The sequence below is a fragment of the Tinamus guttatus genome, unplaced genomic scaffold, assembly GCF_059628265.1.
Source record: "Tinamus guttatus ecotype Peru unplaced genomic scaffold, ASM5962826v1 Tinamus_guttatus_pri_ptg000049l, whole genome shotgun sequence".
In the NCBI taxonomy this organism is placed as follows: Eukaryota; Metazoa; Chordata; class Aves; order Tinamiformes; family Tinamidae; genus Tinamus; species Tinamus guttatus.
In genome coordinates this window covers 88,762-113,583 of record NW_028288583.1, presented here as the reverse complement: position 1 = coordinate 113,583, position 24,822 = coordinate 88,762, and the positions used below count along the sequence as shown (strand labels likewise).

Here is a 24,822-nt window from a genome sequence, read left to right as displayed (position 1 = left end):
GTTTTCTCGGCGTCCCTCCCGCTCGCGTCCCGCCGCGCTTCCTCTTCCCTTTTGCTGTTGCGGTCAGGCCGCCCTGGTCCTCGCACCACGAGGGCATCGCGGCTCCCGGTGGGGTCCCCGCAGCAGGAGCGAGCGGTGGCAGCGGCCATCACCGCAGCCTCAGGCCTGCTCCGAGACAAGGGCATGGGGGCAGAGATCCCCAGGAGCGTCTCGGAGCTGGTGGCCACGTTCGAGGAGCAAAGGTGAGGGGGGCCGCCCCACGCCGCCCAGATGGAGGCCCTGGGGAGGGAGCGCGGACGCCTCGCAGGGCCGAGCGCCACGAGCAGCCGCTGCCTCTGCTGGGAGCTGTGGAGGCTGAAAACCTCGAGGGGCCATGGCTGATTTGGGGGTTCGGTGCCAACGTGGCTCAGGTGCCCCCGACAGCGCCACGGCGTCACCGTGACACCGAGATGGTGCCTCCTGCCCTGCTGCGTCTCGCTGAGCGGCTCCGGGGAGCCCTACGAGCATGGGCTCGCGTGGATGGGCTTTGCAGCACTTCCAAGGATGGCTCCCGTGACTTCCCTCTGGAAGTTCCCTCCTCCTGCTCCGGGGGCTTTGCCTGCTCCTCCCTTCCATGCTTCATCCCCAGCTCTGGGCTCCATGTGGAAATTTGGTGTTAGGTATCGCTGTGCTGGGGTTGTTTGTGGTGGTTGGGGCCTGTGCTCCGCTGCTGCTGCGTCTCTGTTGCAATGGGAGCCTTGCTTAGAGGAAACAAAAGCAGCTGCTGGAGCTTTTGGAGAAGCTGGGAGCCTGGGAGCAAGTTCTTTCTGGAACAGAAAGTAGTTTGAGCCCAGGTCTGCACAAGTCATGCTGCAAATGGAAAGGGAGAAGTTCTCTTCTGGGTTTCAGTGGTAGATTCTGACCAATGTGGTTCTGGGGGCACCGGGAGGGATGGATAAAGCCTCTCTCTCATGCAGGATTATGCATCCCCACACAGGGGATATGCGTGTGGCTGGGCAGCACTCACGTGCTCACAGGTGGGTGCTTAAAAACACGAGCATGGACCTGTCACCACCTTCAAATGGCTGTCTGCAACGTGAGACATCTCCTGGCTGCAGCTTTGCTGTTCGGGTCTGGTTTCGTCCTGCTTTTCCTCTTTTCCTCATTGCACTCATGGCCGCAGTCCCGGCCTGGCCCTGCCTGGAGTTATTTACCACAGGAACCAGCTCTCGGGTGGCAGGTGACCCACCACGGGCATCTCCAAGCCTGTGCCCTGTGTGGTTTCTCCTCCGTCGCCGCTCTGTCATCCTTCTTGTTGCCAGGAAAGGGAAGTGAGAAAGCAACCGAAAACCCATCCCTCTGCAAAGCCACCCACACGGAGCCCTTTCCTTGGCAGGGCCCGCACGTTTCCCTGGAGCCCGCACAGGGATCGCCCTGCTCCGCACGCCCGCGCCAGCCCCGCGAGCCGCCGTCTCCAAGGGCTTCCCGGCCCCTCGGCCAGCCGGGAGCAGCGGCTCTGCCTGATGGGCGGCTCTTCCCAAGCGGAGCGAGAGAGCGAGGAGGAGGAGGAGGAGACGCAGCCTTCCTCGGAGTGGGGGCAGCGGGGGCTCAGCTTCAAATGCCTGCGCTCTCTCCGGCACAAGATCGGCGAGAGCCGCTGGAGGAGGCAGCAGGACCCGGGCCTCGATGCAGGTGGCAAGTTAAGCTGTGGAAGCAGCACGAGCCAGGTTGGCCAGTGCCCGCGCTCCGGCAGGGAGTCGCGTGGGCTGGAGCGGAGCTGAGGGCTCTGCTGGCTCCTGGAAGCGGCTGTGCCCGTGCCAGGGCTGGAGCGCAGAGATGGAGGAGCAGCAGCTTCCCGGGAGCCACGGGATGGGTTCCCCATGAGCAGATAGATGCGGATGGGGATGGTCCTGTGTGACTCTGCTGTCGGGGTCGGATGCTGTGCACAATATCCCCGGGCTGGGGGGGGACTCTTCCTGTTGCTGCCCGCAGGACTGAGCTCTTCTCCCTGCACAGGAGCCAGAGGAAAAGAAAATTGCTCTGGAGCTGCTGGAGACGGAACGGGCTTATGTGGGCCGCCTGCACCTCCTCGACCAGGTGAGTGGCCCTGGAGGGGACCGTCCTGCCGCCCGGGCGCCCCTTGGGCTGGGCCTGTCCTGAGCCAGGCAGGGCCAAGCGCAGGTTCCCGCTCACGAAGCCTCGGGATTTGTTAGTCCAAGGCTGGGACCTTGCAGCAGCCCTGAGCGCAGCTCAGGGTGCGTGCGGCCCGGGGACTCTTCCCTGGAGGTTTCAGAGAGCGGGAAGCCGTAGGGATGGAAGCTGTGCTAGACCCATGGTCCTCAGGGCCAGGGTTGCCCTTTGCCTGGCCCGTGCTCCCAAGGAGCGCTTCTTTCCACTTCCCAGCAAAACCCATATTACATTTTACTCCTGCTTCTCCCCTGGGACCTGGGATTTGCATCCTGGCTGGAGTCGGTCCCCTCCGCTGAGCAATGCGCCGGTCCCAGAGGGGACAGGGCCCCTTCCTGACTCTCTTGCTCACCCCTCCTTTCTTCCAGGTGTTCTATACGGAGCTGATGAACGAAGCCAGAAATGGGAAGACGGTCCCAGAGGAGGTGGTGAAAATGATCTTCTCCAACATCTCTTCCATCTACCAGTTCCATGCGCAGTTCTTCCTGCCCGAGCTGCAGAAGCGCATGGAGGACTGGTGAGTTGGAGGCGAGGGCAGGACACTGGGTTCCTTCCCAGGATGGGCAAGCAGTGGTGCATTTGGTCTTGCGACAGGAGCTCGGCCTGTTTTGTTCCAGATATCCTTGTGCTGGAAAGTGCTTTCTTAACACTCCAGCCCAGATGAGGATATTCCTGGAAAAGGGAGTGATGCCTCAGGGGACTCGGGCAAGTTCCCAGGCTTTTGGTGCTGGACACATGTCTTTTTTGGAGAGCAGGATGGTGCATGGTCACCGTGATAAATCTGTGTCCTCCGTCATGCCCAGGCAGCCCCTTTGCTTTAACCTTCACTATCCATCTTCCCCGCTTGCCTGAGGAATATCCTCCCGCAGGAGCAGCAACCCGCGGATCGGGGATGTGATCCAGAAGCTTGCGCCGTTCCTCAAGATGTACGGCGAGTACGTGAAGAACTTTGACAAGGCCGTGGAGCTCATCACCCTCTGGTCGGAGAAATCGCCCCCCTTCCAGGAGCTCATTGCTGACATCCAGGTGATGCCCATTGGCGAGGCGGGGACGTCAGTCCTTCTCCCCGGCTTCTCCCGCTGGGGAATCCGCGAGGCGGGAGCCAACGTGGTCCCTGGGATTCTCCCTTTGCCCGGGGGTCTGTCCCCAGAAGAGGGAGGTCTGCGCCAACCTGACGCTGCAGCACCACATGCTGGAGCCCGTGCAGAGGATCCCGCGCTACGAGCTGCTCCTCAAGGACTACGTCCGAAAGCTGCCGCCCGCGTCCCCGGACAGGGCCGACGCGGAGAGTAAGGGCTCCAGCCGGCTCTGCCGTGGCGGGGAGCAGCGGGGTGGGTTTAGCGGGGAAGCGACAGCCCGTGAGGTTGTACAGGAGCATCAGGACACGCGTTCTCTCCCCCGTCAGCCTGCGCTGTTGGAAAAAACCTCTCAGCCTTGTCCTTTCGAACAGGGAGGGAATATTCCGCCCTTTTGTGTGGAGGTCAGTGAGGAAGGGTGGTGGGACAAGGATGGTCCGAGCATCCTTGGGCGGATCTGCAGCGACCAGGGGATGCAGTGCCCCATCCTGTTAGGATGGGGTGATAAATGCCCAGCCTGTCTGTCCCCCCAGCGCTGCTCTGTGCCGCGCAGAGCAGCCGGACGCAGGCGCCTGTGCAGCCGTCAAGGCCATTCAAGCCGTGGCCAGGGGAGGGCGGCAGCAGCAGCAGCAACATGTGGCTCTCCGGGATGGGAGAGACCTGGGGTTTCCTCCCACCCTTTAACAATCCTTCCTTCTCGTTGCAGAGGCCCTGGAAATGATCTTCATGGTGGCCAAGCACTCGAACGCGGCTATCGCGGAGATGGTGGGTGCTCGTTCCCGCTGCTCCAGGACAGCAGGAGGGGGACATGGTGGCCAAGGCTCTGGCTGAGCTGTGACACCCTGTCTGGGGTGATGGGGAAGCGGCCACATCCCTGGCACCTTTTGTGCCTCTTGTTCCCCGCACTGGCCCTCCCAGCCCAGCTTCCAGCTGCTCCTGGGAGTCTCCATTCTGCCCCTGCCACTGTTGTCCCCCTTTGACCCCTGCGTCTCCATCCTTGCACTGCCACCTCCAGCCAAAGATGCTGGTGAGCAATCGGTGTCTTCCAATGCCTTGCGGGGAGGTGAGGGGACCAAAAAGAGCTCAGATCCCCCCAGAAACAGGTCGTTCCAGTGTCCCCTTGCCTCCCCCCAGGAGCGGCTGCAGAACCTCTGGGAGGTCTATCAGAGACTGGGCCTGGAGGACGACATTGTGGATCCCTCCAACGAGCTGATCAAGGAAGGGCCGGTCCTAAAAATCTCCTCCCGCAACAGCACGTCGGAAAAGTACCTGTTCCTGGTGGGAGCCGGGATGAACTGGGGAAGGGGCAGGGAGGACGGATAGGGAGAGGGAGAACTCGGAGCGGGGAGGGTTTAGCCCCCGGTGCTGGCACCCTGTGAAGGATGTGGCTGGGACAGTGCAGCCCATCAGGGATGTCACTGTCCTGGAGGGCTTTGCCTCCGCGGGGTGGGAGAGGGCTGAGGCAGAAGTTCTGGAGTCAAATCCTTTCCAAGAACTGGCTCAGTCCCAAGAGGGTGAAGGACCCCAGATCCCAGGGAAGCCCCCAGGCCCAGCCTGACCTTCTCCTTCTCCCGCCACCCAGTTCAACAACATGCTGCTCTACTGCGTGCCCAAGGTGATCCAGGTGGGCGCCGAGTTCCAGGTCCACCTCCGCATCGACGTGGATGGCCTCAAGGTCAGAGAGGCCTTCGCGTTGTCCCCCGTGTCCCGGGGCACCGTTCCAGAGGCTCCCCACAAGGGCAGCAGCTCTGGCTCTGACTGCTGGGGAGGGAGGGAGGAGCTGGAGCCAGGGGTGGCCTCGTGGATGCGGTTGATCCGGTGGGATCACAGTGCCAACCGGTGCACACAGTGTCCGAGGGGACACAGGGCCTGTGTCCAAGTGAGCTCCCTGTCCCCCGCTACGGAGGAAGGTCCCAGTGTGCTGGACGTGGGCTCCGCTCTCCCCCATCCTCTCCCTGGTCCCTTTCCCAGGTCCGGGAGCTGAACGACACGGAGTTTCCTCACACCTTCCTGGTCTCCGGCAAGCAGCGGACACTGGAGCTGCAGGCCAGGTGAGGGGAAGGGTGACAGTCCTGCAGCTCCTGAGGGAGGAGGGGACACCAGGTCATCTATCTCCTTTTCTGCACCCAGGTCCAGGGAGGAGATGAACTCCTGGATCAAGGTACGGCTGAGTTCTGGGAGGAATTTTGCCTGCCCCAGCTGGGCGCCTGGGTCCTGCTCCAGGCTGATCCCCTGTCACAGGACACGTCCTGGTCCTCACATTTAGGGATTGTCATGGCCACAGCCTGTGCTGCTGCATCCCTCCACCCTGGCTTTTTCCTCCAGGCCTTCCAGGATGCCATCAACAGGAAGAAGAGCAGCAGCGAGAGCTTCAAGACTGCTGCGCATGGAGCAGAGATGGAACCTCTTGCGTTGAAGGTAGCCCTTCTGCTTGCTCCACTGCAGCATCCCCCCGCACCGAGCCAGACAACCCTGCGGAGCTATGGGAGAGGCTTGGGGAAAGGCAGGGTGAGAGCGGAGGAGCCGGCGCGGGCACGAGCATGGCCCCGGCACCAGCGCTGCCGCCTGCAGCTGCAGGAGCTGGGCCGCCGGGCGCCGCAGTGGGTGCGGGACAACCTGGTGACCATGTGCATGCGCTGCAAGGAGCCCTTCACCGCCCTCACGCGCCGCAGACACCACTGCCGGGCTTGCGGATACGTGAGTGTCCCCGTCCCCCTGCGGCGGCATCCGCGGCGCGTGCGCCCTGTGTCCTTGCCCGGGGCTCAGGGCCACCTCTGGCCGCGGGTTCCGCCCCTGCGGGGACGGATTTGTCCCCGGGGTGGCCCAGCCGTGGTGGCAGCAGTGTCCGTGCGGGGCCGCAGGTGGTGTGCGCGCGCTGCTCCGACTACAGGGCCGAGCTGCAGTACGACCGGGGCCGCCCGAGCCGCGTGTGCCGGGAGTGCTACGTCTTCCTGACGGGCCACGTGCTCGAGGACCGCGAGGGGAGGCACAAGGGCATCCTGGAGGTGAGTTCTGCCTCTCTCCACCTCGCGCCCTTTCTCTCTGAGTGCAGTTGCCCTCCCCAGCCACTCTGTCCCTCTTCAGTCTTTTGCAACTGCCACCTAAATCCTGGGAACTCCAGGAGTAGGGAATTTCCTGGGAAACGGCCCTTTGAGCAGTGCCTTTTCTGCCTTGCCCTGTGCCTGGTTATTTGAGGAGTTTTTTGCTGGTGTCTCGGCAGAAAGAAGCCGCAGAGATATCGGGCAGGAGTTTGCTGTGCAGCTCCCTGCAGCTGCTGGACAAGAGCAGCAGGGGCGGCACGCGGGGCTGGTTCGTGATCCCGCGGGACGACCCCCTCGTGCTCTACATCTACGCGGCCCCGCAGGTGCGAGCGGCGGCGGCGGCTCCGTGCGCGGGGGCTGCGCGGCCTCCGCGGCGCCCGGCCCTCGCCCACCGCCTCCGCTGTCCCGGCAGGACGTGCGGGCTCACACCTCCATCCCGCTGCTGGGCTACCAGGTGCGGGACGTGCCCCAGGGCGCCTCGCGCCACGTGTTCCAGCTGGCGCAGTCGCAGCAGCTCCTCACCTTCGCGGCCGACACGGAGGAGCTCAAGCGGCGCTGGATGAGGGCCATGGCGCGCTCCGCGGCGGGCATCACCCAGCCCGAGGGGGACGAGGACGCGGACTCCTTCGACGAAGCAGAATGAGCCTCCTCCGTGGTGAACCTCCCCTCCCTCCTGTGCCCGCTGCCTTTGGACAGATCCCCCCCGTCTCCACGCTTTGCTTTTCCCTGCTGCAAAATGGCGAGTTGGAGGCGCATTTGCTGCCATGCGGACCACCCGTATCCCCCTTGTCCTCCCTCCTTGTTCGTCGCTCCAGGGGAGGTGGACGGAGACGTGGAGGTCCCCGCGGGAGGAGGTGCGGGAGCGCCGGGCGCGGGGCCGGTCTGGCCCGCTGCGCCGCCGCGCTCCGCCGCCCGAGGGCAGCAGCTCCTCAGCCTTCCCGCCGCGCCCGACACGGCGCTGCGGCCGCCGCAATAAACCCACCTGCAACCCCCGTGTCCGCGCCCAGGCTCCGTGCGGGAGCGCTTTGCTGCAGCCTTCTGGTCCCCTTCACCAGCCCCGCTCCCTGCTCCCAGCCTCGCGCGGCTCCGGGGATCCAGGATTACAGGTGCGGGATGGCCCCAGCCTCCACCCGCCTGTGCCCCCTTGGCTCCGAGGTGCTGCAAACACTGCGGGTGCCTCCAGGGACTCCTTCATTCCGCCCGGGACCGTCACCTGCCACCAGCACCGGCGGGGAAGCCCCGGCGCGCTGGCAAAGCCACCACGGGGGGGACACGCGGGATGTCACCGAGGGGCCCAGCCGGGGCAGCCCCCGGCGCTGGAGCAGCCCCCACTGCCCTCGTGGCCCCCGGGAGCCCCGGGATGCGGAGCCGCCGGTCACGAAGGGCCCAACTCGCTCTGCTCCCCCCAGGACAGGGCACGGGGGCAGGGGGCATCTGGGGGCTCTTTCTAGCAGCTTTTGCCCCAGTGCTGGCACTTTCCACCCTCCGCTGCTTCCAGCTGGTCCTGCGGCACGTCCGGGCTGGAGGGAAGGGGCATGTGGGGGGCAGGAGCGGACGGAGACGGGTTGTGGATGACTCGCTGCGAGACCTCCCTCCCCCAGCGTTTTGTGCATCTCCCCCTCCCATGGCTTTTTTTTTTTTTCCAAGAAAAGGAGGGTTTTGCACCCGAACTGCAGCAAATGCAGCACTTTTGCACATGCACGTGCTCGGGGCCGAAATAAGGCAGCAGCTTCTCCCCGCGTTCGCCGCCGCCAGCCCCGGCGCGGCCAGCAGGCCCCGCGCCGCCCCCACGGAAAGCGAAACCCGCGCGGGGAAGCGGCGCCGTTTCCTATTCTCGAGAATGAGGAAGGCCCTGCGGCCATTTACTGGAATCCCCCCGCGCCGCCGTCCTTTCCCCCCGCGCGGGGGCCGCTTCTTGTAAGCGCTGCCCGCGGGCGGCGGCGGAACCGCAGCGCGGGGGGGGCCCGCGGGACGAGGAGCCGCGGGCGGCAGCGCCGGCCCCGACGGACCCGGAGCTCCGGGGGCCGCGGGAGGGGACGGGGCGGGGGGAGCGGCGCCCGCGGGGTCCCCCCCCCGGCACCGCGGTGCGGGGGCGCCGGTCAGGGCCCCCCTCTGCACCCTGCCGGGGGTCTGGGCAGTGTCCCCCTTGCACCCGCATTGCAGGGGCTGCAGGCTCTGCACAGCGCAATGCCCCCCCGTTGCAGGGGCTGCATGGTGCAATGCCCCCCCATCCTATTGCAGGCTCTGCACAGTGCAGTGCACCCCCCCCCCATTGCAGGGGCTGCACTGTGCAATGCCCCCCCCCCCCATTGCAGGGGCTGCATGGTGCAATGCCCCCCCATACTATTGCAGGTTCTGCACTGTGCAATGCACCCCCCCCCCATTGCAGGGGCTGCACTGTGCAATGCCCCCCCCCCATTGCAGGGGCTGCATGGTGCAATGCCCCCCCCCCCCATTGCAGGCTCTGCGCAGTGCAAGGCCCCCCCCCCATCCTATTGCAAGGGCTGCACGGTGCAATGCCCCCCCCCCCACTGCAGGCTGTGCTCGGTGCAATGCCCCCCCCCCATCCTATTGCAAGGGCTGCACTGTGCAATGCCCCCCCCCCCCATTGCAGGGGCTGCACTGTGCAATGCCCCCCTCATTGCAGGCTGTGCTCGGTGCAATGCCCCCCCCTCATTGCAAGGGCTGCACGGTGCAATGCCCCCCCCCCATTGCAGGCTCTGCGCAGTGCAAGGCCCCCCCTGCACCCAGCCATGGACCCCGCTCAGTTCTGCGTCCCCTCCTGCACCGCCCTGTCTTTGCTCTGTGCTCCATGGGGTCAAGGCTCTTATTCTATACGGTCAGGCTCTATAGGGGGGCCCTCATCACATCATGTAGCTCTATAGGGGTTCAGCTCCATAGGGGTTCAGTTCTATAGGGACTCGGCTCTATAGGGGCTCAGCTATATGGGGGCTGGCCTCTATAGGGGCTGTTTCCCTGCATTCTCCCTTGCTCCCTGGTCATAGACGCTGCCTGCTGCTATAGGGGATGGCGTTTCCAGCCCTATAGGGTCTGTGCACACGGAGCCGGAGGGCTTTCCCGGAGGCGCGGGGGGTGCTGGATGCTCGGGCGGAGGGAGGATGTTGTTATTCCATTTTATTTCCCTGCCTCCGTGCAGGGATCTCCGCAGCGCGCGGCAGCCCTGAGTCACCGCCAGCACGTGACACCGCGGGCCCCGGCGGGGACATGACCAGACTGCCCAACGCGGGGAAAGCGGGAGCATCCGCGCTGAGCCCCCGCTGAGCCCCCGCGCGCTCCAGGCACCCCAGAACCGGCTGGGGAAGGGCTGGGGGGTCCATCCCGCGCGGAGCCCGCGCCGCACGGGCACATCCCGCCCGGCATGCTGATGAGGAGCAGCAGGGGGAGGAAGCACCGGGAAAACCTGCGTCACCAGCGCGCGATGCGGCTCCGAGCCGAGCACGGCGCAGCTCATCACACCCAGGGCCGGGCAGCTGCCCCCCCCCCCGCGCCTACCCGGCTGCAGCTGCCGGTGTCGGCGGTGATGGAGAGCCCGGCCCGGCTGGCGGGCCTCGCCGGCGAGCTTGTTAATTAAGAAATGCATTTAATTAGCAGCGCCCCAGCTGTGACTCAGCTCTGCAGCAGGCAGCACCCAGTGCCGGGGGGTCCCCCTCCCCAGCTGGGCACCCGGCGCGGGCGGCATCAGGCTCCCGCCCGCCCCAGCGGCGATTTCCCATCGCGCTTCCGCACCGGAGAGCGCGAAGGAGCCATGAGGCTGCTATAAATAGCGCTGCTAATAACCCCCCGCCGGCACCGGCTTTCCAGGAATAGCGACGGTGGGAAAAGCCGTCCGTCCATCCATGCATCCACCCATCTGTCCGTCTGTGCACCCATCCATGTATCCATCCTTGCGTCCCTCCACGCCTGCATCCATGTATCCATCCCACGGGCGGTGCAGGGGAGCCGGTGGCCGGCCCGGCTGCGGGATTGGCACCTTGGGGTGCTCAGCCGGCCCTTGGGTGCCACCCTGGGCTGCCGTGGGGCCGCGGGGGTGCCCAGCGCCCGGGCTCCCTGCACCCCGCGCGGGCGCAGCGGGGGCAGCGGCGCGTGGAGCCGCCCGAGATGCAGACGGTGCCACCCGCGTCCCCACGCAGCGGCGGCCTCCGCGGGGCCCCCCGTGGGCTGTGACACTGGTGGGGACACGGGCACCCCCGGGCACTTCGCACCGCGGCCCCTCGCTGCCTCCCGCCACCGCTCCCGGCAGCCGGATAAAAATAACCCCGGAGCTGCCAGCGCGCGGGAGCGCGGCCGGGATATAAATAGCTGGGGGGGGAGGTCGTGCTGTCCCTGCGACACTCCGGCCCTTCCCGGCCCTTCCCCTGGGATGGGAGGAAGCAGGAGAGAGCAGCCCCTGCCTGCATGGGAAGGCGGGTGGCGAATGCCTGGGCACGTGCCATGCTCCTGAGTCACATCCCTCTGCATCGGATCCTTCTCTCTGCATTGGCTCTGTCCCTTTACATTGGGTACTGCGCTCTGCAGCAAACATATCCCCCTGCATTGGATCCATCCCTTTGCATCAGATCCATCCTTTTGCATCGGATCCATGCCTCCGTGTCGCATCCGTCCCTCTGCCACAGATTTATCCCTCTGCATCGGATCCACCCCCTGCGCTGGATCCGTCCCTTGGCTCCGGCTGCAGCCGCAGAGGAGGGAGACGGCGCTCGCTGGGCGGGGGGGCTGCTCCCGCTCCGCATCCCGGCGCTCCCCGCCGGAGCTGCCGGCGGCGCAGGGCACACGGGGACACGGCGGGCGGGAGCCGGTGCCGCGCGGCCCCGCGCGCCCGTTTTCCTGGGAAGCTGAATCCTAGGGAGCGGGGGCAGCCCAGGGAAGCCCTATGGCCGCGTGTGGGGCTCTGCTCCCCCCGGCCCCACTGCCGCATCCGCAACCTCTGGAGCTCCCGCTCCTGGGGAGCAGCTGGTGCAGAGCTGCAATTACCTTAATTAGCTGGGATTGCATTGCCCACCCCCCACCCCGCACTCCCATTCCCATTCCATGCTCCCATTCCCACCCCATGTCCACCCCTCTCTAGTGAGTCAGCAGCCAGTCCCAAGGTGGGTGCCAAATCTCCCTCCACATCCCCCCAAAATCAGGCACTCGGTAATTCCCACTGGGAAGATTTGCCGGTGCCCACGCGGTGCCCATGATCCCCCCAGCACATGCGGGAAGGGGACAGCCCCGCTGGGCGCGGGGAGGGATGCGGAGCCGCCACGAGGGATGCGGAGCCGCTCTCCACCGTAACCCAATCCCTATCCGCCCCCCTTCCCATTGCAGGAGCCGCCAGGGAGGAAACCGTAAAAGCTGCAGGAAATGGGGATTAATTTGCACGAAGGCGATGGGGGGAAGCAGCGCTCCCGGGCCACGAGCAGCCTCCAGGCACCGGGAATGGCATCGGGAAGGACCCCCGGGGTCACCTCCCTGCAGCTCCAGATGCTTCGCGTGGCTCCTGCCCCCTGTTCCAGGGATTTGTCCCTGGCGGCAGCGGGACGGGTGGCGGAGGCGGGTTTTGCTGACTGGGCGCTTTTTAAAAATAGCTCTGCCGCCGGCAGCAGGTCAGGGCCGCTCCGCACCGGAGCAGCGCAGCCGCCCGGGATGCTCCGGCGGCAGCTGCATCCCCGGCGCCCGGCGGGTACCGGCCCCAGCAGGGGGTGCAGCGGGGGCATCGGCAGCAGCAGGAATTCTCCCTAATGCGGATCTCGGAGCCCCGGCAGCATCCTTGAGGGAGCTGCATCCTGCAGGTATCAGCCTGGGTCTCCTCCCAGGGAGGATCCGCTGCAGAGGGAAGGATCCTGCAGGTCTCCTGGGAAGGATCCGCTGCAGAGTGAAGGCTCTCACAGGTCTCATCTTCCCTAGCTGATCCCCATCCGGCTGCTCCCTCTTCCCACCTGCACGGAGCTCCATGAGCCCTGAGGTCCCCCCGGCAGCTCCTGGCTTCCCAGCTGGAGCTGAGCGGCTCTGTGCCGTGCAGTAGCACCGGGAGCATCAGGAATGCCGTGGGATGGGCTGGGACCCCGGGGTGGCACATCGGGACCAGCCCAGGGGCTGGGCAGAGCTGATAACGCCCGGAGCGGCGGGAGACTCCGATAACGGGGCCGGCGCCGCGGGCTGGCGGGAGCCGATACCGGCCCGTGGCCTCTCCCGGCACCGGCAGGAGCAGCCGCTTCCCGGCTGCCGTCCTGGGATGTGATTTTTGCCGCCGGGCAAGAAGCAGCATTGGGAAAGGTGGAGGGCCCCAGCATGGTGGGATTTTTTTGGAAGCCAGAGCGACACTGAGGTGCTCGGGGGCTGCTCTGGGGTCCGATGTGGTGGCTGTGCTCCCGCTCCGAGCTCCCGCTCCGGGCAGGGGACGGATGGAGCCCAAGTCTCTCCATGGTTGGAGCCGGCACTGCTGACACCCCAGGAGGAGGCCACTGGCGCCATCCTGGGCTTCATTTCCTTAGGGAACAGGGAGGGAAAACTGCTCCTGGGCTCCTCGCTTTTGGGGCCATCCTCTCCCTTTGCCCAGGCTGTCCCTCATCCGCGCCCTGATCCGAGCCCAGGCAGTGTGTGGGAGCTCTGGTGCATCCCGGGAAAGCTGAGCTTTCCTAGGGCACGCGGCCAGGATGGCAGCAGTGACTGCCATTAGGTGTCACAAGAGCATCGGGTCTTTGTTCCCGCTGGGAAGCTGAGTGGCCACATGGCACGGGGCCGGCTTATCCAAGGGCTGCTTTTCCCTGGGCAAAGTGAGGGAGCAGCCACGTGGTCCTCTCCCTGCTCCAGCTGGAGCAGCCTCGTATCCGGCCGGGAACTCGGAAAACTGGCAAAGACGCGCGGGGCTCTCCTGGCGATGCCGGCGCGGGAAGGGCTCGGGATCCTTTCCCGGCCCTGCTGGAGACACCCGGGTCACCCCCCGTGAGTCAGAGTGTCCCAGCCCGCTCGGAGAGGCTGAGCTCACGTCTGGCCTCCCCCGGCTGCAGCAACCCCCAGCCCAGATGCCGCGGGGATGGTCGCCACCTCCTCCCCGCGTCTTCCCCAGGGCTCTTCTCCCGCAAGGTGTCCCAGGATGCAACACCTGGAGCAAGGGAAGCATCGGGATTTGGGGGGGGGGCTTTTGCAGAGCCACCCAGCTTTGCGATTCCGAAGCAGGATAAAAAAGCTCCGGCCCAGCAGGGAGGCCGGGCCAGGGGCCGGCGGCGGCCGGGATGCTTTTGCCGTGAGTCACGGCATTCCTGGCGGGTCAGGATCCCCCGGCAGCCCTCGCCGGCCCTGCACTCTCCCTGAACTCGGCTTCCCCACCACCTCCCGGAGCAGCCGTGCGGATTTCGCAGGGATTTCACTAGAAACACGGCCCGCCACCCATTTCCTCCTTGCGCCGCTTCCGAAGAAAAGCAAAGAGGAACTGGCTGACGGCCGCTCGCTTGCACCGGGCCGAGCCGAGGCTGCTCGGAGTGCGCCGCTCCGGAGCCTTTCCCTGCACTTTTCCCATTACTCAGCAGCCCCGGGATCCCTCTCCACCCTTCCTTGCTGCCAAAGTCTCCTTAGTTTTATTCCCCCTAAGTGGAAGCCGCTCCTGCTTCCAGCACTTTCCCTGCTGCCGCATCCCGCGCGGCTCGCTTGTCTTCCCGGGATGCGCGCGGGAGCGCGCGGCCCCGGGCTCAGCGCGCAGGAATGCCGTGAGTTTGCAAAGTGGTTTTCCAGCCAGACGTTATCTAATGGAGGAGGAGGAGGGCGGGCGAAGCCAAACCCACAGCACCGGCTTTCAATTAGAGACAGGGAATTTACGGCTTCTCCCTGCCGGAGCGGGAAACGCGCACTCGAAGCCGGGGGCTCCCGAGTGGCTGGGATTGGGGCTGAGATTCCCGGGGATGCTCAGCCGGAGCAGCGCCCTGGTGCGCCCCGGATGCGGGAGCGGAGCCAGGTGGGTGACGGAGCAGCCGGCGGCGTTCCTGGTGTGACGTCCCGGTGTCACCGCTGACGTCGGAGCCGGGAAAAGGCTCTGCCCCGAGCAAACAGGCGGCCGGGTGGGTCCCGTCTGGCCCCTGTTTACCTGCCCTCGCAAACTTCCTCCTCGGCCCTGCCCTGCCGAGGGGCCCAGGCGTCCTGCCCTCCCCCACCGGCTGTGGGGCCTTCGGATCCAGGGTGCCCGGGCCCGCATTCAAGGAGGGGTTTAGGCAGGTCTTGGTCTCTCCTTTGTGCTGGATCCCCCAGTGGGGGCATTGCAGGCTGAGACCTGACACACTTCATCACACTGCTCTATAGAGCATCCCCCGCCCGCTCCCTCTTCTCGCCTCCGACACGGAGCAGCGTTCCCATCGCTGCGGAGAGGGAAAGGGAGGCCCGGAGCGGGCCGGAGGCAGCCGGAGCCGCGGGTCCCGGCCCGGAAGCGGGTCCGGCCCAGCCCCGCGCGTTGCGAAAGCAGCCGGTTATCGGGGCGCGAGCGGCGCGCGGGGAGCGCGCGGCTTCCAGGAAAGGAAGGAAGCGCCGGAGCGGCCGGGCCGGCTGCCGCCCTTCCCGGCAGCAGCCCGCGGAGCCGATAACGCGGCGGCCCCGCGCGCCGCTCCCCTCCGCGCTCCCGCTCCGGGTGCCTCCTGTCCCGGCGGGAGGTGTCCGGGGCAGCCGAAGGGCTGCGCTGCCAGCCCGGGCACCAGCTGCGGGCCGGCCGCGGCGCTCCCGGTTCCTGGAAGCCTGGCTGGATCCGTCTCTGCCTCCGGCTGCTCCCGGACTCCTCCCTGGGCCAACAGAGGTGGCGAGCGGCTGTGCCGGGAGCGTGCGGGTAGCTCCGGATGGGCCAAGGTGCAGGGATGGGACTGAGGATGCACAGGATAGTGGTGGCAGAGCAGGGACAAACATGGGAAATTCCCTGGATGTCTTGGTGTGAAGGAGCAGCAGCCACCCCAGCTTCACTGGCTGCATCCCTGTGACTCCCTGGGAATGCAGCAAGCGTCCAAACTGCATCCCTGTAGATCCCTGGGGATGCACCGAGCATCGGAACTGCATCCCTGTGGCTCCCGGGGATGCAGTGAGCATCTAAACTGCATCCCTGTGGCTCCCTGGGAATGCAGCAAGCATCCAAACTGCATCCCTGTAGATCCCCGGGGATGCACCGAGCATCAGAACTGCATCCCTGTGGCTCCCAAGGGTGCCCCGAGCATCGGAATTGCATCCCTGTGGCTCCTGGGGATGCAGTGAGCATCCAAACCACAACCCTGTGACTCTCCAGGGATGCAGCGAGTACCTATGCCAGGCTGTGCCGCATCCTTCCCTCCCCATCAGTGCAAAGCTGGATTTCCCATGGGGTTTTTCCAGGTAGAGCCCTGGCCTGGGTCTCTCCAGCAGCCGGGTATCCAGAACCCCACCAGGGCACACACTGCCGGAGTGCCCGGTACCTCGGGAACAGGGAAAACTGCTTGTTTTGGCACCAGAAAGCTGCATCTGGGGGAAAAGCTGGAGCAGGGCGATTATCCGCATGGCACGCGGCTCCGGATAATGGGGCACCCCGGATACCTCGTTGATGCTGAAGCCCCGGGAAAAGCCCGGAGGGATTTTCTGGGTGCCCTCCTCGCCCCCACTATCCGCAGCCGCGTTCCCGCGTGCTGCCGGGCTCTTTCCCAGGCTCGCGGGGTCAGCGGCCTCCCGCGCTCCCAGCCGGAGCAATGCCAGGAATGCACCTGGGAAGAGGCCGGGCTCTGCGGGCCGGGATGGGATGGGGGAAGCGGGAAGCTGGGTGCCCTCTCCCTTATCCCACCCGGCAAAGGGCTCCTTGCTCGCGGGATGCTGGGCGCAGCTCGGAGCGATGCCTTTCCAGGTGGAATAAGGCCATTCCCAGCCTTCCAGTGCCAAACTGGGGCCAGTCCGGGGCAAAGTGCGTTTCCTCCCTGGGAGGGAAGCGGCTGCCCCGGCATCACCCCTCCTGCTGCCCCCATCTCAGCGCAGCCTCCATGGAGAAGCTGCTTTTCCCGGGGACCCTGTGCTGGGATGGGGAGAGCAGATTTCCAGCCCAGGGGGGCCCGGCCACCTCCGTGGCCTCCAGGCGAGCTTGGACCCCCCTCTCCCTCCATTCCCGCGCGAGGCCCCCCCTGGAGCGGAGGAAATTCCTGGGCCCTGACGTGATGTGAAACGCGAGCGCCGTGGCCCCCTCGCCTGCTCCGCTCGCTCCGGGCCTTTTCCCAACCCAGGTTTCCCCAGAGCATCTCCCCCCTTCCCTTTCCCCGGCCTCTAACCCCCCCCTTTTCTTTTTTTTCTCTCCTTTTTTCCCTTTTTTTCCCCCGCTCCGCTTTCGCCGCTGTAACCCGAGAGGCTGGAAATGCAGCTCCTTTCATCTTCCATTTCCCACATCCTGAGAGTCTGGGGAGCCGGAGCCCACCCGGCTGCAGGAATCCCAAGCACGCGGCTCCCCCTCGCCGCCGGCCGCCCCCCGCGCGCTTCCATTCACAACGCGGATTAGGCACGCCGCCGCCGCCGCCAAAATCCCTCCAAAACCCTCAGCACTGCCGTATATTTTTTAAAAAAATCCCTGCATCCCGCGGGAGCAGGTGGGAAGTGGGTGCTGATGTAGCCAAGGGGGGGTCCAGGGTGCCCCCCGCCCCAGGAAGGTCCTTCTCGCGTCTCCCGTTGTTGCTAATTCGGGATGTGGGTGGATTGGGAGCCACTCCAGGCTCTTGGCGGGGTGTCCCCTTGGAGAGGGGGATTCTCGGGGGCAGGTACGAGGTTGGGCAGCGGCGCGTGGGGCTTCCCAAGTGACTCTCAATTCCTGGGAATCAGGGGGGCTGCCAAGGCAGCCGCGCAAAATACATTCCCTGTCAGCACAGGGAATTGCGTCCCATCACAGGCACAGGCCTCCGGGAAAAGAAATAAAAAGTAAATTATAATAAAAAAGTAAACTGCAAAAATACCCACAATCTTTATCCATGTGGAAATGGGCTGGGAAGGAGGTTGTTCCTCCAGACAAGTCGGCAGAAAGACAGGGTTGGTTTGAGGTAATTTTCAATGTGGGATGCACACTAAGGCCCGGCAAAGCCAAGGTGCAGGCGGAGATTTGGGGTGAAAAAGTGTCTTTGAGCCCCCCAGTTCGGGGAACGGAGGGGGTTTGGCCACATCCACATCTGCACATCCGTGATTTAGCCCCAAAGCATCCCGGGTTGCAAGACGGCACCGCTGCTGCCTCGGAATAGCAGCTCAGTTGGCATGAGGAGGAGGAGGAGGAAGAGGGATGCTCTGGATGGCACTTTGGAAAAGGTGAGAGGGTGGAAGGCAGCCCCTAGGAAAACTCTGACGCTTCCCAGGCAGGTTTTGTTTGTAAATAAAGAGCCTCCGTTTCCAGGGCAGCCCCGATGGGCACCTATCATCATCACCATCATCATCATCACCACCATCGCCACCATCATCATCCAGGAATTCGCTAATGAGTTTTGGGGCCAGGTGCTGAGTCACCTCGCCCCAGCGCGGAGCGTTGTCTCACCTACACCCGCGGCCTCCGACCTGCCCGGGAATAACTCCGGAGAAAGGCATCCGCCTGCCTTCCTCCTCCTCTGCCCCGGGCCTGCATCACCCCAAATAATAATAACAAAAACAAGAAGGAAAAGGGAAACAAGCTGCCGCGTCTTTTCCCAAAACGAAAATGTGGAAAGCAAGTGTGGGGATTGGGGGAAAAAGAGGGGGTTTGAGCCCCCTGCAGAGCATCCGCATTCCCGCAACACCCGGGAAAGCACCAGTTGTGCTCAACGCGGAGCAGCCGCGTTGTCGGCTTGCTTTTTTTGGTTGTTTTTTTTGAAAAAATACTAAAAGGGCCTGGCGTTCCCCAGCGTTTCCAGTAAAACCCATCCAATTTGAGCCATTCATCCCACAAGAATGTGCGGGATGCTGGGAAGTCCTCGGGCTCGCGCCGGCACAGGAGCCCAGATGGGCTTCGTCCGTAATCGTTTCCCTCCCAGTGGCTGGAGCTCTTCGCTCTGGATGCTAATAGCGTGAGTAATCAGAAACCGACATCCCGTAAATTATTTATCTTATCTCTGGAACTCAGCAAGGCATTTTAGCCAGCGACTTCTGTGGAAAAGGGGAGAATAATAATAATAAATTTAAAAGGAAAGGCTGTGAGTCAAGAACGCCCAGCTGGAATCTCCGCTTTTACTAGAAAAGGGAAAAGTTCAGGCTCTGCTTTGCCTGTGGGTACCACGGAGCCGGCGCAAGGAGAGATGAAGTTATGGAAAAGGGGCCAGGGCTGGCGCTGCCGAACACGTGCCCGGTGCCGATGCCACCCTCGGGGCCGTTTCCCTGGGATCGGGAGCGGGGCAGGAAGCAGCCGCCTGGCCACGGAACAGGATCCCAAACTGGCTGAACCGCTCGCGCTGCCGTCTGCCGCCCGCTGCCAATAAAAACGGTGACTCCGCGTCAGCTTGTAGGGCACCTCCAAGCCCAACATCCCCAACTACAGTCTGCCGGTGGGGAAGGAGCCCCACGCAGGCCAAGCAGAACACCCCATTGTGGGACGCGGTGTCCCCGGCACAGCCGGAGCCCTCACAGTCGCTGGTGCCATGGTTGTTTCCCTCGCGCTGGTGCCATGGTTGTTTCCCTCGCGCTGCTGCCATGGTTGTTTCCCTCGCCGTGGCCAGCAGCCGGTTTCACTTTCAGGTTGACGCAACCTGCCAAGCGCTGTTTGTTTTGAAAGCTGCCGCTCCTGCCCCGACCTGCTCCGCATAAAAATCCTGGCGGCGGGATTTTCACACCGCCCTGCGGAGCAGCCCCACTGCGGATGCGGAGGCCGTGGGGCGGGAAGCGGCAGCGCCCACGGACCGGCCGGTTTCAGGCAAAGGCCGTGTCAGGAGAAGGTGTTTTTAAAGGAAACAGCCTTAAAACTCTTTTTTTTCCCCGGCAAATATTTTTATTTATTTTATTTTGAAGAACTCCCCTCAATGGCTTGCACACAGCTGCAGGGATGCTGGGTACACCCGAGTGCGTGCGCACAGGCGTACGATGGTGCGCTGGTCACACACAACCCGCAGAGGTATCACACACGCGTTCACAGCACCGCGTGCCCGTCAAACGCTCAGCGTCTGTGTGTCGCACAACCCATCGCACATACGGTACCCCTGCGTCTCACACACAACCTGTCACAGGGTACCCCCATCCCTCTCGTGGGGTGAGATGAGGACGCTGTACCCCCATCTCACACACAACCTGTCACAACTGTGGTGCCTTCACACACATGGTCCCCCTGCCCCTCCCGCCCAACCTGTCACCTCAGGGTACCTCCATGTCACACAACCTGTCACCCCCACGTTACCCCCGTGTCTCACGCCCACCCTGTCACGGACACAGCACCCTCACGCGCCCTGTCACCCCCGCGGCCCCCGGGGCCCCGCGCGCTCACACAATGCCCCGCACGTCACGTCAAGCCGCGCGCCCTCACAATGCCCCCCCCGCCCCCCCCGCAGCGGGAACCCCGGCGACCGCGTCCCCGCGCGCGAGCCGCGTCCCCAGGCGGCCACCGCGTCCCCGGGCCGCCCCGCTCCGCGCCCCGCCGCGATGCGCGCTCCCCGCCCCCGCTTTGGCGCCTTTTCCTTCCCGCCACGTCGTGGCCCCGCGCGGCCCCTGCGGCGCGCGGCCCGCGCCCGCCGCGGCTCCCCATTGGCTGCGGCGCGGCGGGGCGGGCGGCGCGCGGCGCGGCGGGGCCCGGCGCGGCGCCGCCCCGCGGCTCTCCCCGGCGCCGCCCCTGGTGGCGCGGCCGGCGCGGGGCCGCCGCGCCACACGGGAGCCCGGCAGCGCGCCGAGCAGCCGCGCCGCCCGCCTCCGCGCCCCCCCTCTCCTCCGCCCCTTCCCCCGGCCCCGCGTGGCCGCCCGCCCGCCGGGGCCGCTCCGCTGGCGCCCGCTCCGCTTCGGGCGGTGCCGGCTCCGGAGCCGGGCGCCGGGATGCTGCTCTCCAAGATCAACTCGCTGGCCCATCTGCGCCCGGCGGCGCCCGGCGGAGAGCTGCACGCGGCCAAGCTGCAGCCAGGTGAGGCCCGCCTCGCTCCGGTTCGGCCCGGCTCGGCCCGGCTCCGCTCGGTTCGGGGCCACCGCGGCGCGGCGGGGTTGGCCGGGGCCGGCGCGGAGGGGCTCCGCGGGCTCACGGCGCTGCCTCGCCCGCAGGCAAGGAGAAGGAGCCGCTGGAGAAGCTCTACCAGGTGGGCCCGCTGCTGGGCAGCGGCGGCTTCGGCTCCGTCTACTCGGGCGTCCGCCTCTCCGACAGCGCCCCGGTAAGTGCGGGAGCGGGCCGGGGCGGGGGAAGCCGGGCCGGGGCGGCCGGGAAGGCGCGGCGCTCATCCCGCCACCCCTCCGCCTTGCAGGTGGCCATCAAGCACGTGGCACGCGACCGCATCTCCGAGTGGGGCGAGCTGGTGAGTCTGGGGGCCGCCGGGCTCGGGGTCACTGTGTTGGGGACACGGCACGCCGGGACGTGGGTGCTGATCCCGCTTTCCCCACCCCGCAGCCCGGCGGCACCCGCGTGCCCATGGAGATCCTGCTCCTGAAGAAGGTGGGCTCGGGCTTCCGCGGCGTCATCCGCCTCCTCGACTGGTTCGAGCGGCCCGACAGCTTCGTGCTGGTGCTGGAGCGGCCCGAGCGCGGGCAGGACCTCTTCGACTTCATCACGGAGCGCGGCGCGCTGCCCGAGGAGCTGGCGCGCGGCCTCTTCGCGCAGGTGCTCGAGGCCGTGCGGCACTGCCACAGCTGCGGCGTCCTGCACCGCGACATCAAGGACGAGAACATCCTCGTGGACCTGGCCACCGGCGAGCTCAAGCTCATTGACTTCGGCTCCGGCGCCCTCCTCAAGGACACGGTGTACACGGATTTCGATGGTGAGCACGGCCCGACGCTCGGAGGGACCCCCCAAACCTGGGCGGGTGTTTTGCGGGGGGTAGAATCCTGCTGCGTCGCAAAGTTTTATTTATTATTATTATTCCCGGGTTCTGTTTTGTCACGGGACTGCGTGTTGTGAAACAGGAGCCGGCGCCCGGCCCTGCTCGGCAGCTCAGCCCAGACACCCGACCTGCTGCTGCTTTATTATTATTATTATTTTGGGGGGGAGAGAGAACCCTACAAACAAGCAGCCCCCAGGGTGTTGTTGCAAAACCCGAGCGCGGGGCCGGTTTGCGTCAGGCAGCGGAAGGGCTTGGGCTGCCCCGCGTTTGCCTGGGCTTTTTTCAAAAGATTGTTCCGAGATTCTCTTATTTTATTATTTTTGCCGTGGGAGGGGCGGGGTTTTCCCCCCGCCCGTGGGTGTTTTCGGGTTTTGCATGTAACGGTCGGGGCCCCCGGGCCTTCCCCGCGCCGGTGCTGCCCCCTGCCGGTACCGGCGGCTCCTTTTTACAACCCAAAGTTTGTAAACAAGAGTCACGTGGTGGCGGCGGGTGGCACCGGGCCCGGTGTCCCGCTCTGTCCCCGTGCCCGGGCTGGGGTCGCCGCGGGAGGAAACGCGGCGGCGTCGATGGGGTGAGCGCGGTCGGAACAACCCTAACGGCGGGGACAAAAAACAAGCCCCGTCGCGCTGGTTTCTCGCAGGCACCAGGGTGTACAGCCCTCCGGAGTGGATCCGCTACCACCGCTACCACGGGCGCTCGGCGGCCGTGTGGTCCCTGGGGGTGCTGCTCTACGACATGGTGTGCGGCGACATCCCCTTCGAGCACGACGAGGAGATCGTGCGCGCCCAGGTGTTCTTCCGGCACAGGGTCTCTCCAGGTGGGCACACGTTACTTATTGTTTTACGGAATATCATGCATTAGTAGATGACGCTGCAAGTGTCCAGCTCTCACTGGCTGGTAATGGATGATTTGGGTGTTGGGAGCAGCCCTGAGCACCGTGGGGATAATGGGGACGGTGACACGGGACAGGCGGGAGTGTTGGCCCTCCTGGGATGACCCCTGGTTTCTGTTTCCCAGAGTGCCAGCATCTCATCAGGTGGTGCCTGTCCTTGCGACCCTCGGACCGGCCGTCTTTCGAAGACATTTTAAACCACTCTTGGATGCAAGGTGTCCACCTACCGCAGCAGACGGCGGAGATCCACCTGCACAGTCTGCTCCAGGAGTCCAGCAAATAACTCCTGGCTGTAAAAACAAAAAAACAAACAAAAAAAAAAATCAAAAAAAAGAAAAAAAATGAAAAAAAGGAAAAAAGAAAAACAATCAAACTAAAACAAACAAACAAAAGAGATTTCTTCTTCGTGACTGTAGCACTGAGTGAGGATTGTCACATGGGAGCATCTACATGTCATTCCAGAGCTAGACCAAACTGGAGAGTCAGTCATTCAAGAGCCGGTGGCCGCGAGCCAACCCAGGCGTCCCGGGCGCGAGCGGAATGGTCCTGCCTCCCTTCATGTCTTGCCGGTCAACTGCTGGTGACGTTTTGTGGGCGCTCGCGCGAGTGTCCCTGGCCTGCTGAATTCGGGACTGCGGGAGGATCAGAGACGTTAACAGCCAGGAAAGCTTCAACCAGCGAAAACTGCTCCAGGGACGTGGGGAGGGCGAGCGCCGCGGCCGAGCGTCTCTTCTTCGCTGTCACCCAGTGCCTTCAGTTGCAATCCGGGCCGTGCTGGAGGAAATACTTGAATCTTCCTACGCTGCTGCTTCTCCCAAGAACTTGCCTGGGTTTAGAGCCGCTTCTTCCCTTTCCGCAGAGGAAGCCGGTCAGGAGAAAGGCGGGAGCGAAGCGGGTGACATCTCAGCTCCGGTCCTGCGAGAACGTTTCTTTCTTGGGCTCCTTGCTCCCCATGCCCTCACGAATGCACAAACAATGCAACCTAACCGAGCTGTAAATGTGTGTACAGAATTATATAGGAGCAAAGCTTGGTGTACAGTTGTTAATAGTGGTAACATGTTACCTTGTTTTTTTTTTTTTTTTTTTCCTTCCCTGTTTTTTGTTTGTAATTTATTTTCATGGATTTGTTTGGGGGCTTTGTTTTGTTTTTTTGTTTAGTTCTTTTTTTAAGGAAAGGTCCCAGCCAGCAGGGTAACTTATTTATTTATTTATAACTCACGCGGGTGCCCGACCCGCTTCTCGCTTGCGCAGCTGCTGAGCCCCGGGTGGGCGTCCCCGCCGTGTCCGTCCCGCGTCCCTCGTCGCCCGGAGCCGCTTTCGCTCGATGTCCTGCCGCCGCGTGGAGCGGTCACCGCTTCCCCCCCGTCTGCAAATAGTTCTCGTTGCTCTCGCGCCCTTCCGCGTGCAGGTCTCCATTTGCAGGTGTTGTTTTTCCCCCCGGGGTATCCGTGTGGGGTTGGGGTGTCCTGTGTGCCTGTGTACCGCGTGCTGGGGGGAGCTGGCCAGGGCTGTCCGCGCCGTCGAGTCTATCTGTGTAACCAGTGTGTAGCCAGCGGGTTTTTGTTAATAGTTAATATTGTACAGGGGGAATTCAGAAATCCTATTTTTTTTATACATGCGGTTTTAAATAAAAACAAACCACTCGATCCCACGGCAACGTCTCTTTGTATAGCGCGGGAAGAGGGAAACCTCCAGTGCGCGGGGGATCCCAGCGGCACCGGGACGAGCGCGCGGGCTTGGAGCGAGGTGGTGGCCGCAGGGACGCGGGTAGGAAACGGGCAGCGTCACCCGCTCGTCCCAGCGAGCTGGGAAGCTCCGAGCTAACCCGGAGCAGCGCCCGGCGAGTCTCCTGGGGAGGGATCAAAGGGGTGCAGAGCCCTTTTCGCTCCCGTTCGGAGCCATCCGGGCGGTTGCGCCGGAGCATGTGCCGGGAGCAGCGCGTAAACAAACATCAAAGCGGCCTTGCGAAACGCCGGATGTTGTCGGCCAAATTCAACGCGGGTGACGCCGGAGCCTGTTGCTCCGGCTCCGCGAGCACCGCGCGCGGGGGGCTGGGCCGTCCCCACCTCCGCGCGGCTGCGGCGAGCGCGGCGCGGGAGGAAGCTGATGCTCCGATTACGAGAAGTCGGTCGCTATCAGACGCTTTTTTGCCCTTCAAACTGTCAAACCCCATTGCCCAACTTCCACGCTGCTCTCGCTGCGGGGGCGTCGCTTGTTTTTCTCGTACGTTTTAATGAGGATAATTTTGAAGTGCTGCCTGGCCGGGCGCTTCCCACTGTCACCCCCGAGGGCTCCCAGCTTGTGCATCAGTCCCTGTCCCTCCGTGCACAGGGCACCTTTCCTGGTCTGCAGGTTACGCTGCAATCCCCCACCCTTGTTTTTTCCTCCAGGTTTCTCCTTGCAAAGCGCCCTGCGCCGACCGGGCTGCATCAGAGCAAAGCATTAACTGTGTTGGTTTGTTTTGCTTTTTCTTGTTTTCTTTTTTTTTGGCTGCATCTTTCATCTCTTCGTCAGGGCTGCTGCGAGCAGGAAGCCCAGCTCCAAACGGCTTCAAAGTTAGAGGCCTATTTTGAGCTGCGGTTTCGCATTTAACCTCCTCTCTCGCTTTCCCTCCGGACCATCCGGGAAACGGCTCTTACGCGAAAGCAAAACTACCTGCAGCGCCGCCGGCTCCGCGGAGGAGCCCCGAGCGCGGCGCCGCGTCCGCGCGCGCGTCCCCG

The 24,822-nt window shown here is 64.4% G+C and overlaps 2 protein-coding genes across 2 annotated transcripts; both read left to right on the top strand.

Moving 5' to 3' along the window:
- The first annotated feature begins 183 nt into the window (after positions 1-183).
- On the top strand, positions 184-6,926 carry FGD2 (FYVE, RhoGEF and PH domain containing 2). Its single transcript, XM_088539762.1, has 16 exons — positions 184-242; positions 1,376-1,706; positions 1,996-2,076; positions 2,535-2,683; positions 3,036-3,192; positions 3,317-3,455; positions 3,949-4,007; positions 4,377-4,520; positions 4,825-4,917; positions 5,214-5,293; positions 5,373-5,403; positions 5,568-5,660; positions 5,814-5,939; positions 6,104-6,247; positions 6,463-6,606; positions 6,696-6,926. Exons 1-16 carry the CDS (start codon positions 184-186, stop codon positions 6,924-6,926), a joined length of 2,061 nt encoding a protein of 686 aa, XP_088395888.1.
- Positions 6,927-20,131: 13,205 nt separating this feature from the next.
- PIM1 (Pim-1 proto-oncogene, serine/threonine kinase) lies at positions 20,132-22,447 on the top strand. The gene is made up of 6 exons (XM_088539772.1): positions 20,132-20,306; positions 20,441-20,547; positions 20,638-20,688; positions 20,781-21,147; positions 21,851-22,027; positions 22,228-22,447. The coding sequence occupies exons 1-6, from the start codon at positions 20,222-20,224 to the stop codon at positions 22,383-22,385; spliced, it is 945 nt and encodes a 314-aa protein (XP_088395898.1). The 5' UTR covers positions 20,132-20,221; the 3' UTR covers positions 22,386-22,447.
- Positions 22,448-24,822: the final 2,375 nt, after the last annotated feature.

Bases quoted from the DNA above. Each gene is read 5' to 3' on its own strand.
- FGD2 (XM_088539762.1), top strand. From the start codon at position 184: ATGGGGGCAGAGATCCCCAGGAGCGTCTCGGAGCTGGTGGCCACGTTC. The intron at 3,193-3,316 runs GTGATGCCCATT...GTCTGTCCCCAG, and splicing joins AGCTCATTGCTGACATCCAG to AAGAGGGAGGTCTGCGCCAA. The intron at 6,248-6,462 runs GTGAGTTCTGCC...GTGTCTCGGCAG, and splicing joins GGCACAAGGGCATCCTGGAG to AAAGAAGCCGCAGAGATATC.
- PIM1 (XM_088539772.1), top strand. From the start codon at position 20,222: ATGCTGCTCTCCAAGATCAACTCGCTGGCCCATCTGCGCCCGGCGGCG. The intron at 20,548-20,637 runs GTAAGTGCGGGA...TCCGCCTTGCAG, and splicing joins GCCTCTCCGACAGCGCCCCG to GTGGCCATCAAGCACGTGGC. The intron at 21,148-21,850 runs GTGAGCACGGCC...GGTTTCTCGCAG, and splicing joins GGTGTACACGGATTTCGATG to GCACCAGGGTGTACAGCCCT.